The 13,074-nt window shown below is 36.9% G+C and overlaps 1 protein-coding gene across 1 annotated transcript; it reads right to left on the reverse strand.

Moving 5' to 3' along the window:
• Positions 1–1,896: 1,896 nt before the first annotated feature.
• LOC149052237 (uncharacterized) lies at positions 1,897–13,074 on the reverse strand. Its single transcript, XM_089189687.1, has 13 exons — positions 11,446–13,074; positions 11,028–11,120; positions 10,519–10,584; positions 10,355–10,420; positions 9,994–10,059; positions 9,163–9,240; positions 7,369–7,461; positions 6,828–6,893; positions 6,663–6,728; positions 6,301–6,366; positions 5,476–5,553; positions 4,865–4,942; positions 1,897–3,794 (listed from the first exon to the last, which is right to left on the reverse strand). Exons 1-13 carry the CDS (start codon positions 12,815–12,817, stop codon positions 1,909–1,911), a joined length of 4,074 nt encoding a protein of 1,357 aa, XP_089045813.1. The 5' UTR covers positions 12,818–13,074; the 3' UTR covers positions 1,897–1,908.

Consider the following 13,074-nt stretch of genomic DNA (forward strand, 5'->3'; position numbering starts at 1 on the left):
TGTTAAATAGTATCGAGTCTTTCCTTTTTGTTTTATAAAGTTAACTCACCCTTGACTAACGTATAATCAATTCAGAAGTATGGCATTTTTCTTGCAAAAATTCCAAGAAAAGTAGTCTAATTTTCGAAGTAAACGTATAAAGAAATGATAAGTTAATAATAAGTTCAGTTAACTGAAAGGGACCTTAAGGCATTCACAACTACAATTGTTTCCAATAGTAAAACATTTATTCACTAGATAAACCTTGAAGCAATAAAGAAAGGAATGAGTCAGTTCTCAAATATAGAACAATATGTTGATCAAAAATAGCTATTTACATCTATCAGTCAGTCAATTGGCACTTAGATCAAACGTTAACTGTCTGTGCATATAAAATTTTTATCCCTTTTTTCCACATAACACTCTGGTCCCACACAGCACTGAAGCTGAAACTGGAGGCAAAATATGCTTTCTTTTACTTTGCTCTGTATTGAACATGTTTAACATTTGAGTGACTTGCCTGTGTTTGGTTTATTTATTGACTGCGTTTATAGTTTTTTTTTTTTTTGGTGTTGCGGTTTTTTCCATATTCATCATATTCTGTACAGCTGTAAATGATTCAACAGAACAAGCACTGAGAAATAAATCAAAGTGCTCTGTGAGCAAACTCGTGAATTGACACATGATTTTTTAGATTATGTTTAATGTTATCTGGTTTAGGGAATTTTGTGGTTGATTGTCATATCTAGAGTACGAGCAGTAGTTCAGTGTTCGCTAATGTAGCAAAGAAACAAAGTAACGTTGGGATAAGAAGGCATTACAATTGAAATGATCATGCTATCATTTGACAAAGTGGATGATGTCGTATGTTTTAAACGTCTATCATTTTTGTTTCTGGTTCAAACGAAAAGGTTGGAAGTAAATGTGGGTGAAAAGTGAAATTTACTGTCTTTCGTTGTAAATATTAGAAAATCAAGGCAATACTGTCTTAATGAAAACATTAACGATTCCCTCTTTATCAAATGAGACAAACGGGAACTAGTTTTGAGTGATATAACTAAGCCAAGCCTGCCACCGTCACTTTGGATCTCCGCCTGGGTAGATTTAAGTCACGTGCTAGGCAACGTATAATCAATAACAAGATAGAATTTCATTTCAGGCCTATTTATCAGTTTTGTGGTGTGTAACTTTCGCATTTTAGTACGTTGTATGTATGTTGAATCTTCAAATTGTCTTGAAACTTAAAAGAAAATTGTTCTTTAAAAATTCAGTGAAAATCGGTAGCTAAAATTGTTTGTTTAGGTGTTATTTGATTTTCGTGTTAACTTGTTATTTCGTCAGTCGCCGGCATCTTTTGTTGCTTCACACAGGAAAAACACACGCGACGAAACATAATGGTCAATTTTGTCCTCCATCTCACGCTATAACAGAAAAAGCTTTTGAACATCTGTAAACTCCGAGCGCTTCGCAGTAAGTAAGATTCATATCTTTTAAGTTTATGGCTGTGACTTTTGTCTTCGGGTAACTTTATGTATAACTTTGATTTCATGAAAGCTTTCAAAAGCTGGATAACCAAATTCTGAGAAAAATGACTTATGCACACAGTGGTGAAATAAACTAGCGCAATAGAACTAAATCATTACGCCCAGCCAACACGCCAAAGGAAGGCTCAAGTGCAACTTTAACGACATAAGCTATTCAGTTCCGCAACTGTTACTCAGCTCACAACTTGTAGAGATTGTAAGTAGGTCAAGTCGATAAGATATCAAATAACACACAGCCTGTTAAAAACATCAATTTGCAGCAATAGATCACTTGGTAAAAAGAATGGCTTTGAAGTTGATGGAACTAACAAAGCAGTGAGTGACATTTTGACATTGAAGAGTTAAGCAAACATAAATAAGCTGTAAAGCCCGTTGTTGACTCACTTCAAGGCACATGACTCAGCAGCAAGTCAAAGATATCCGAGTCCAATGATAATGCATGATGTAAAGAGTCCTGTCCATCGTTACCTTTAGCCAAAGGATTGGCTCCCCTCTCAAGAAGACGCTTTACACCCTGCAGATTACCATGAAGAACAGCGATGATAAGAGGTGTTTCACCATTACCTGTTTTTGACTCAATTTCCGACAGTTGAGTAAGAATAAGATCAATGGTATCAGGGTCACCGCCCTGTGCGGCAAAATGTAACGTGTTCCATCCTCTGTTGGTTTCACAGGCTACAATTGCCCCCTTCTCAAGAAACCATTTCACTGCATGTAATTTGCCAGTGAAAGCCGCCACCATTAGTGGCGTGTAACCCTCGCCTGTTTTTGACTCAACGTTGGGCAGGTGAGTATGAATTAGAGATATAATATCAGTGTCTCCGCTCTCTGCGGCAAAATGTAACATGTTCCATCCTCTGTTGCATTCACAGGCAACAGTTGCCCTCTTCTCAAGAAACCATTTCACTGCATGTAATTTGCCAGTGAAAGCCGCCACCATTAGTGGCGTGTAACCCTCGCCTGTTTTTGACTCAACGTTGGGCAGGTGAGTATGAATTAGAGATATAATATCAGTGTCTCCGCTCTGTGCGGCAAAATGTAACATGTTCCATCCTCTGTTGCATTCACAGGCTACAGTTACCCCCTTCTCAAGAAACCATTTCACTGCGTTTAATTTGTCATAGAATGCCGCCAGCATTAGTGGCGTTTCACCCTCGCCAGTTTTTGACTCAATGTTGGGCAGGTGAGTATGAATTAGAGATATAATATCAGTGTCTCCGCCATATGCTGCATAATGTAACGTGTTCCATCCGTTGTTGCATTCACAGGCTACAGTTGCCCCCTTCTCAAGAAACCATTTCACTGCGTTTAATTTGTCATAGAATGCCGCCAGCATTAGTGGCGTTTCACCCTCGCCAGTTTTTGACTCAATGTTGGGCAGGTGAGTATGAATTAGAGATATAATATCAGTGTCTCCGCCATATGCTGCATAATGTAACGTGTTCCATCCGTTGTTGCATTCACAGGCTACAGTTGCCCCCTTCTCAAGAAACCATTTCACTGCATGTAATTTGCCCTTCAAAGCCGCCACCATAAGTGGCGTTTTACCCTTGCCTGTTTTTGACTCAATGTTGGGCAGGTGAGTATGGATTAGAGATATAATATCAGTGTCTCCGCCCCGTGCGGCACAATGTAACGTGTTCCATCCTTGGTTGCTTTCACAGGCTACAGTTGCCCCCTTCTCAAGAAACCATTTCACTGCGTGTAATTTGCCAAACCGAGCCGCCACCATTAGTGGCGTGTAACCCTGGCCTGTTTTTGACTCAATGTTGGGCAGGTGAGTATGGATTAGAGATATAATATCAGTGTCTCCGCCCCGTGCGGCACAATGTAACGTGTTCCATCCTTGGTTGCATTCACAGGCTACAGTTGCCCCCTTCTCAAGAAACCATTTCACTGCGTGTAATTTGCCAAACCAAGCCGCCACCGTTAGTGGTGTGTGACCCTCGCCTGTTTTTGACTCAATGTTGGGCAGGTGAGTATGGATTAGAGATATGATGTTGGTGTCTCCGCCCTGTGCGGCAAGATGTAACGTGTTCCATCCTCTGTTGTCCATCAGGGACGGATCTGCTCCCCTTTTCATTATACTCTTCACCGCTTGAACGTTGCCATTCAAAGCAGCATTCATTAGCGGCGTTCTGCCTGTTGCGTTCCTGAAGTCAACAGAAAATCCAGGAGGAAGCGTCAATTTCATCTCAGTGACGTTACTGTCTCTTTCAGCAGAGTGTAACCGATTCAATTCCTTGTTGTCCTCGCTCACAAAAGTGCCGCCTAAAATCATATAATGTGAAAGGAAGTTAAGATTGGCATTAAACTCTAAGGAGGATGTAGAGACACGAGATTTATTTTGGAACTAGCGACGTTAGGAGGAAAATTAAGTAACAAGAAAATTTGTAACAATAACAATTATAGTAATTTTAATTATGATAATAATAATGACTGATAGGTATAATTGCTCCGGTGACTATAGAGATGCATGCCCTCTGGTTGGTCAAAGATTGCGTCATATCTCGCTAAAATCACCTCGCGCGAGGAGATTATATCATTTCAAACTTCTACTGGAAAATGGTTGCTTATCTCGATTTGTAACACATTTGAAAATTCATATATTTGCACTGCGGTGGAGAGATGAAATTAAGAGATCCTCGCAGCTAAGACAACACTAATGAAACGAGTAGTTGTAAATTGGACCTGAAAAAAATTCAGGCCCGTACGGGATTTGAACCCATGACTTCTGCGATACCGGTGCAGCGCTCTACCAATTGAGGTAACAAGCCAACTGGGAGCTGGTCAATGAATTGGGTACAAATAAACATCCAAGTGAATGATGATTTTAGATATATGAAAATTCATATATTTGCACTGCTGTGGAGAGTTGAAATTAAGAGATCCTCGCAGCTAAGAACACAACTGAAACGAGTTGTTGTTGTTGGGTTCAAATCCCGTACGGGCCTGAATTTTTTTCAGGTCCAATTTACAGCTACTCGTTTCAGTAGTGTTCTTAGCTGCGAGGATCTCTTAATTTCATCTCTCCACCGCAGTGCAAATATATGAATTTTCAAATGTACTTACTTAATATATACCAAGAGTACTTGGTATATATTAAGACCGAAACTAGAATATCTTAATCAATTTTAAAGAGCTTTTAAATTTTCTTATAATTGTGCAGAAAACTATATAGTTAAGTAGCTGTAGACTCAGTACACAAAATAAAGAAAAAGCTGGCTTTTTTCACCTGTTGGACGACAGTATGAGCAATCAAAATTATCCCTGGGTTCCAACTGATTAATTAGAATTATGTATAACTAATAAACTTTTAAAAAGGTAATTAATATACATACCTGCTGCCTGAACTTTTTTCTTGTCTCCCTTTGTTTTTTCTCTTGTTTTATTTGAGGTGTCTTGATCTGCAGCGAAAACTGAATTAAGATAGTCATAAATTGCAACGCATACACCTCTATAATATATAATAGCCCTATGCAGCCATTTTTCTTTTTTTTTAACTGTTTTCATTGTTTTCTAAAATTTATAATTCCTTGGATCATTTCACTGCTACAAAAAATGTTGGATTGGTAGAATATTTGTTTAATAAAATTGAACAACAAGCTGATGTTGGGTTTCCAAGAAAATGTCGCCTCAAGGAACTATTCAAATCATACATACTGAATGATAACTGCTGTATGTTAACTCAGAATAATTCTTAATTAGTTTTAAACAGCTTCTAGTTTTCATATCATACAATTCTACTGAAAGCAGGCAGCTGTTTACTGTTCACAAACCAAAGGAAAAAACTGTCTCCATCTGTGGTCAAAATAATTTAATCATATACTCATATGATGAAGAGCATCCTCTTGGATGACAGTATGAGTAATCAAAATTATTCCTGCATTTGGACTAATTAATTGAAATTATGTAACAAAAAACATTTAAAATAGGCAATTAACATACATACCCTCTACTTGAGCTTTTTCCTTGCCTCCCTTTATTTTTTCTCTTGTTTTGTTTGAGGTGTCTTGATCTGCATCAAAAACTGAATTAAGTATATTCATAAATTGCAATGGATACACCTCTGAAACATATAATAGCCCTGTGTATAGCCATTTCTTTTTAATCTCTTCTCATTGTTTTGTAAAATTTTAAATTACTTGGATCTTTTCACTGTGACAGAAATTTTGGATTGGTAGAAAATTTGTTTCATAAAGTTGAGCAACAAGCTGGGTTTCCAAGAAAATGTCACCTTAAGTAACTCTTCAAATCATGCACACTGAATAAGACTTGCTCTATGTTAACTCTGAATAATTCTTAATAATTTTAAACAGCTTTTAATTTTCACAGCATAAAATTCTGCTAAAGGTCAGGTAGCTGTTTACTGTTCATAAACCAAAGAAAAAGCTTGCTCTATCTGTGGTCAAAGTAATGAAATCATAACCGCCTGATTAGCTCGTGTGGATGAGTGCTGGACTACTGTGCAGGAGGTCGGGGTTCACGACCCAGACCGGACCGACACTCAGGGTCTTAATTAACTGCCCTAGATTTTGAAACTGGAAGCATCTACTAAATCTCCTTCAAAAAAAGGTTGTAAACTGCTCAATGCAGTCTGAACAAAGTCCCTTGAAGTGTTGTAAAAGCACTATGAGCGCTATAGATATACATCATTCATTCATTCATTCATTACTAGGGAGGATATGCAAAATTTCCTCACTTAATTGGGTCTACAAAAGGTAATACAACAACAAATGATTTGCATTTTTTCATGGCACTATATATATATATGTACCTGCCCCTTGCCCACCTGTCTTTCTTTCCGTTGTTTGTTCTGCTGTTTTATCGGAAGTGTCTGGGTCTACACAATAAAAAGCACAACAGTGATGCATTCACATTAATCTATATAAAGGCTGCTGAGAGAAATATATACTTTCAGTTTAATTTATAAATTAAACATAGCTTATGCTTTTCCTGATCATTCAAAATTTTGTTCAGCTGTTATATTCAAGAGCCTTGAGTTGCAGAGTTTAAAAAAATAAAATTGCATACACAGTCCCAATAGATTTAGAATGTTAATTTTGATTTGATCAGGCTAAATGAAAAGTGACAACACATGTTTTTTAGAGTGCTGAAACATGAAGCTGATGGACATACCTGCTTGTTCTATACTTTGGTCACTTCTGTTTATTTGTTTTGCGTTTTTATCTAAGGTGCCTTGATCTGTATTCAGAGGATGAAATACAAAAGTTAGTACTATTAATAATATATGAAACATATCAACTATTTTTGGCATACTAAAAAAAAGGTTCACATACATACCTGTTGCTTTCTTTCCTTTTTTTCTTCTCTTTGTTTGTTCTGCTTTTTCACTTGAAGTGTTTAGATCTGTACAAGATGGAAATGAGATTCATTCACATGCAGTCAAAACCAATAAGGAAGCATTCATGAGAAAAAAAATTGATAAAAAGAGGTAACAATTTGAAATACAGAAAATTAAAGCAACAGAAAAAAAGAATCTAGCCAAATCAATGAAATTATTAGTACAGTGGCATGAATTCATAAATGTTTCACCAGGATCATACCACTTTGACCAAAAATTAATTTGGCAACATTAATTTTTAGCAACGACCATTAAAGCAGGAACCCTATCTATGACATCTAGAAGTGATGCAACTAAGGAACAAATTATCAATTTAACTCATCTGATTGTTTTATTTCAAAGTTCTTCATAATTTGCAAAAACATTTTTCACACCCCAAATTCATTAATATATGTTTTCATACTATGTATAGCCTGTAATCACCACCTGGCCCCATTCTTACCTACTGAAAACATTCTAATAGCACAAAGTTTTGCACACCTGTGTTTAACTGCCCCCTATCTTCACTTTTAGGATATTGTACGTCATCTGCTTTGAGAACTGCTTTTAGAGAATCCTTCAGAGTTGTGTTCTCTGATAATAAAATATTGCAGCATCATGATCAGATTAAAATCAAGTCCACAGAGGGGACAGTGGGAGTAGATTATGTCCCTCTTAAAATTGTCGACTGGGACACATTTGCCCCCTAGCTGGAAATCCTAGATCAGACAGAGTGTTAGTTAGGATCTGAACCTATTCACAAACTCCTCATCTAAAGGAAATTACATAGAAGCAATTTGAGGTAAATTATGCCATTTAAAAAATTTGAAAAAATATTGAAGTCAATCAAGACTTCACTTGACAAACAAATACAAAAAACAGACAGACCGAATCAATTTTGAAAATACATACCTGTCAGATTTACATTCAACCTGGGTGAGATTAAATCTTTTTATATCATGCTTCAATTATTATGGTTAGCTTACATGGAAAGCTAATTGTTATTATAGCTTCACAGATGTTTTTGTTGCCGTTGTAAGTAACATTCATATCAAAGATTCATTTAACATAGAAGGTTACCTAACCTACTGACAAAAATTAATGATTTCCTGTAAGCATGAATGTTTGGGAGAAGTTATGGTGGTAATTGACCCTTTCTTTGCTAGGATGCATAGGGTCTGATGATTGTAATTTATATCTTTTAGCTTCCAAACTTTCATCTTTGTATTAATTGTAACTGTTTACCATATCTATTTCTCTGTACCTTAAGCCCTCAAAGTTGAAGCAGGTGAGTCAATAACCAGACTTCCTTTGTTTGAAATCGTGTGATTATATAATTTTGCTGTATAAGTTACCTCATTGTAACAAGTAATATTATCACTTAGATTGCATTAAGTACTCTAGCTCAAGCTTTTAATAATGCATGGTGTTTCTTACCAATGCTCATTAACCAAATCTAAACATTGATATAAGGAATTGGTCACATTAGATATGTGAGTTTTAAAGGGTGGGAATCTGGAAAAGCAAGGATCCTCATTTAATTATGATGTAATTAATAGGGGCCCTCTTATTTTAATTTGTGTTTTTAAATTGACCAGCCTCCTTCCCTGTAATTTTTAGGGCGAATAGATGAAGAGCACATTTTTTGTATTTTGACGCATGAAAGTTCCATTAATTGGCATCCACATGATGCACAAAGCAAGGATAGAACTGCATTAGCTTTATAGGTTAAAAAATTAAAATAAGAGGGTTGTGCGGACCATATCTTACTTTGTATCCCCCTCTGGATATTTGTTCAAATAACATAGTCACTGTTAATCTCATTTACTCTTACTTGCCTAATAAGGATCCTGCAAGTTGACAAATATTACAATATACCTACTTCCTTGTCTCATATAATGAAAACACTCAAGTCATAATCATGACCTTTTTTAAGTACTGCATCAATGATGATTTTAGGGGGTCAGTGAAAATGAAAATGTCACTTTTTCATTCACAGTCCAGGGGTTTTTTATTGTTAGCACTGAGTGAAAATGGTCATCTTGGAGTACTCTGTATATGTTAACACCCAAACTAGAATATCTTAATCACTTTTAAACAGCTTCTACTTTTTATATAACTAATTGTGCTGAAAGCTACAAAGTTAAGCAGCTGTAGACTACAAAATATAGAAAAAGCTAGCTTTTTTTACCTGTCGGATGACAGTATGAGCAATCAAAATTATCCCTGCGTTTAAACTAATTAATTGAAATTATGTAACAAATAACATTTAAAATAGGCAATTAATATACATACCCTCTACTTGAGCTTTTTTCTTGCCTCCCTTTATTTTTTCTCTTGTTTTGTTTGAGGTGTCTTGATCTGCATCAAAAACTGAATTAAGTATATTCATAAATTGCAATGCATACACCTCTGCAACATATAATAGCCCTGTGTATAGCCATTTCTTTTTAATCTCTTCTCATTGTTTTGTCAAATTTTAAATTACTTGGATCTTTTCACTGTGACAGAAATTTTGGATTGGTAGAAAATTTGTTTCATGAAGTTGAGCAACCAGCTGGGTTTTCAAGAAAATGTCACCTTAAGTAACTCTTCAAATCATGCACACTGAATAAGACTTGCTCTATGTTAACTCTGAATAATTCTTAACAATTTTAAACAGCTTTTAATTTTCACAGCATAAAATTCTGCTAAAGGTCAGGTAGCTGTTTACTGTTCACAAACCAAAGAAAAAGCTTGCTCTATCTGTGGTCAAAGTAATGAAATCATAACCACCTGATTGGCTCATGTGGATAAGTGCTGGACTACTGTGCAGGAGGTCGGGGTTCAAGACCCAGACCGGACCGACACTCAGGGTCTTAAAATAACTGCCGTAGATTCTAAAATTGGGGGCATGTACGAAATCTCCTTCAAAAAAAAGATTGTAAACTGCTCGATGCAGTCTGACCAAAGTCCCCTGAAGTGTTGTAAAAGTGCCATGAGCGCTATAGAAATACATCATTCATTCATTCATTAGTAAGGAGGATATGCAAAATATCCTCACTTAATTGGGTCTAAAAAAGGTAATACAACAACAAATGATTTGCATTTTTTCATGGCACTATATATATATATATATATATGTACCTGCCCCTTGCCCACCTGTCTTTCTTTCCGTTGTTTGTTCTGCTGTTTTATCGGAAGTGTCTGGGTCTACATGATAAAAAACACAACAGTGATGCATTCACATTAATCTATATAAAGGCTGCAGAGAGAAATATATACTTTCAGTTTAATTTAAAAATTAAACATAGCTTTTGCTTTTCCTGATCCTTCAAATGTTTGTTCAGCTGTTATATTCAAGAGCCTCGAGTTGCAGAGTTTAAAAAATAAAATTGCATACACAGTCCCAATAAATTTTGAATATTAATTTTGATTTGATCAGGCTAAATGAAAAGTGACAACACATGTTTTTTAGAGTGCTGAAACATGAAGTTGATGGACATACCTGCTTGTTCTATACTTTGGTCACTTCTGTTTACTTGTTTTGCGTTTTTATCTGAGGTGCCTTGATCTGTATTCAGAGGATGAAATACAAAAGTTAGTACTATTAACAAGATATGAAACATATTAACTATTTTTGGCATACTAAAAAGAGGTTCGTATACATACCTGTTGCTTTCTTTCCTTCTTTTCTTCTCTTTGTATGTTCTGCTTTTTCACTTGAAGTGTTTAGATCTGTACAAGATGGAAATGAGATTCATTCACATGCAGTCAAAACCAATAAGGAAGCATTCATGAGAAAAAAAATTGATAAAAAGAGGCATTTGAAAAATAGAAAATTAAAGCAACAAAAAAAAAGAATCTAGCCAAATCCATGAAATTATTAGTACAGTGGCATTAATTCTTAAATGTTTCACCAGGATCATATAACTTTGACCAAAAATTAATTTGGCAACATTAATTTTTAGCAACAACTATTAAAGCAGGAACCCTATCTATGACATCTAGAAGTGATGCAACTAAGGAACAAATTATCAATTTAACTCATCTGATTGTTTTATTTCAAAGTTCTTCATTGCAAAAACATTTTTCACACTCCTACGTATATAGCCTGTAATCACTGCCTGGCCCCATTCTTACCCACTGAAAACATTCTTATAGCACAAAGTTTTGCACACCTGTGTTTAACAGCCCCCTATCTTCATTTTTGGGAGATTGTATGTCATCTGCTTTGAGAACTGCTTTCAGAACCTCCTTCACAGTTGTGTTCTCTGATAATTAAATATTGCAGCATCATGATCAGATTAAAATCATGTCCACATTCAGGGGACAGAGGGGTAGATTATGTCCCTCTGAAAACTGTTGACTGGGACACATTTGCCCCCTAGCTGGAAATCCTATATCAGACACTGTTAGTTAGGATCTGAACCTATTCACAAACTTCTCATCTGGAAGGAAATTGCCTAGTATAGAAGCAATTTGAGGTAAATTATGCCACATTTAACCAATTTGGAAAAACGTTGAAGTCAATCAAGACCTCACTTGACAAACAAAAACAAAAAACAGGTATACTGAATCAATTTTGAAAATGCATACCTGTCAGATTTAGGGGAATTTCACTTTGATCAGACCTTTCCACTAACTCTAGGATCATCTTTTCAAATTTCTTGCATTCTGTCTCCCACGAATACTTTAGCTTATATTGCTCTCTGAGCCGCAGGGCAATGGTATGTCTGTATCCACGTGTCTGTTCCGACAAAAGACGAATTTTATTCGCCCACTCTTCTGAAGCACCCGATTTGACAATCACTGATATCCCATACTGTACATCTTGAAGGGCTTTGGCAATTCCAGTTTCACTGGAGACAAGAACAGGCACACCAGCTGATATTGCCTCCAGCGCAATCAAACCAAAGCCCTCTGTGCGAGATGGCATGACTACTAAGTCCGCTTCACGAAACATCCCTTTCATTTCTTCATAACCGCAAAAGCCACGAATGGTTAACTGGTTACGTGGTATTTTCGTTTCCTCCATAAACCACGTTTCTATCTTCCGTTGTTCATCTTGTGGCGCACCGACAAATGTGAGCTCAAATTTTCTTTCCAGCGAAGCCACAGCCTTTCCAACGATGTCATATCCTTTAAGGAAAAAGTCCTCAAAGCTTCCACGACCGAACATAAATATGTTGAATTCTTCCTCTGATAATTCAAGCTCGGATTGCGTTGCCGTCGGATTGACATACTCTTCGAAAATCCCTGGAGTAATGACTTCTACTTTGATATCTCCCAGACTTCTTTGATATTTTCTTTGTAGTAGAGAGCCTACAGCCACAACTAACTCAGATGCTTTGCACAATTCCAATTCTCTTCGGTTCTTCTCTTCGTATTCTGCAATCGCATCCGCCGTGACGCTGGATTCTAATTTGTGTTTTCCGAGAGCTTCGCAATTAACATGCACGAAATGTATCCAACGGCAGTTTGTGATCCTTCGGATGACATAAGCGGCATCACCAAACTTTCTTCCGTGCGCCACCACGACATCAGGATGTAATAGATCTGACGGCGGAATGTTTAGCCAGTCCAAGGGATCGTTTGATCCTGGAAAGCGCTGTGCAGGAATAAGATTCACTCCTTTATTGCTTGCATCTTGCCTTTCCGCTTCGCTGCTCTCAGAGACATAGCAGTGAACCTTGATTCTGTCGTTTGATATCTTCGCTAGATTCACGGCCAGCTCTCTATTGAACGTTGAGAGACCTCCCTTTTTAGAGCCCCACTCACTACAGATGAACATAACATTGATACACGGAGAGACAATGTCACCGAGATCAACCTCCAGTTCCACTTCAGGAGATGGCTTCGCTCTTGGCATATCGTTTTTTCCGCGCTTGTTTGTGATTTGTATCACTAGCTTTTGTCCATCAGCGTTCACATCGTTTAGCATGAAAGTTTTAGAAGCTGCACTCCCCATTTCAAAGTCTTCTTTTCTAATAGTCAACCAGAGATCATCTTTTAAAAACACAGCTGCTACTTCCGCCTCTACGAAATCCTAATGGCGTCTCTCTAGGACGACTTCCACCTTCCAGGGCACGCATTATTGCGTTCCTTCAGGGAGGGGTGCAGCTTCGTCCTACGTACGGATCAAACCTTTAACTCCAAGATTGACCAAAAGAGAATTTCTCCATACAATATCAATACAATGTTAAGCAGACAAGCGACAAGAATAAC

Source organism: Pocillopora damicornis, chromosome 1 (assembly GCF_964200805.1).
Source record: "Pocillopora damicornis chromosome 1, jaPocDami1.2, whole genome shotgun sequence".
In the NCBI taxonomy this organism is placed as follows: Eukaryota; Metazoa; Cnidaria; class Anthozoa; order Scleractinia; family Pocilloporidae; genus Pocillopora; species Pocillopora damicornis.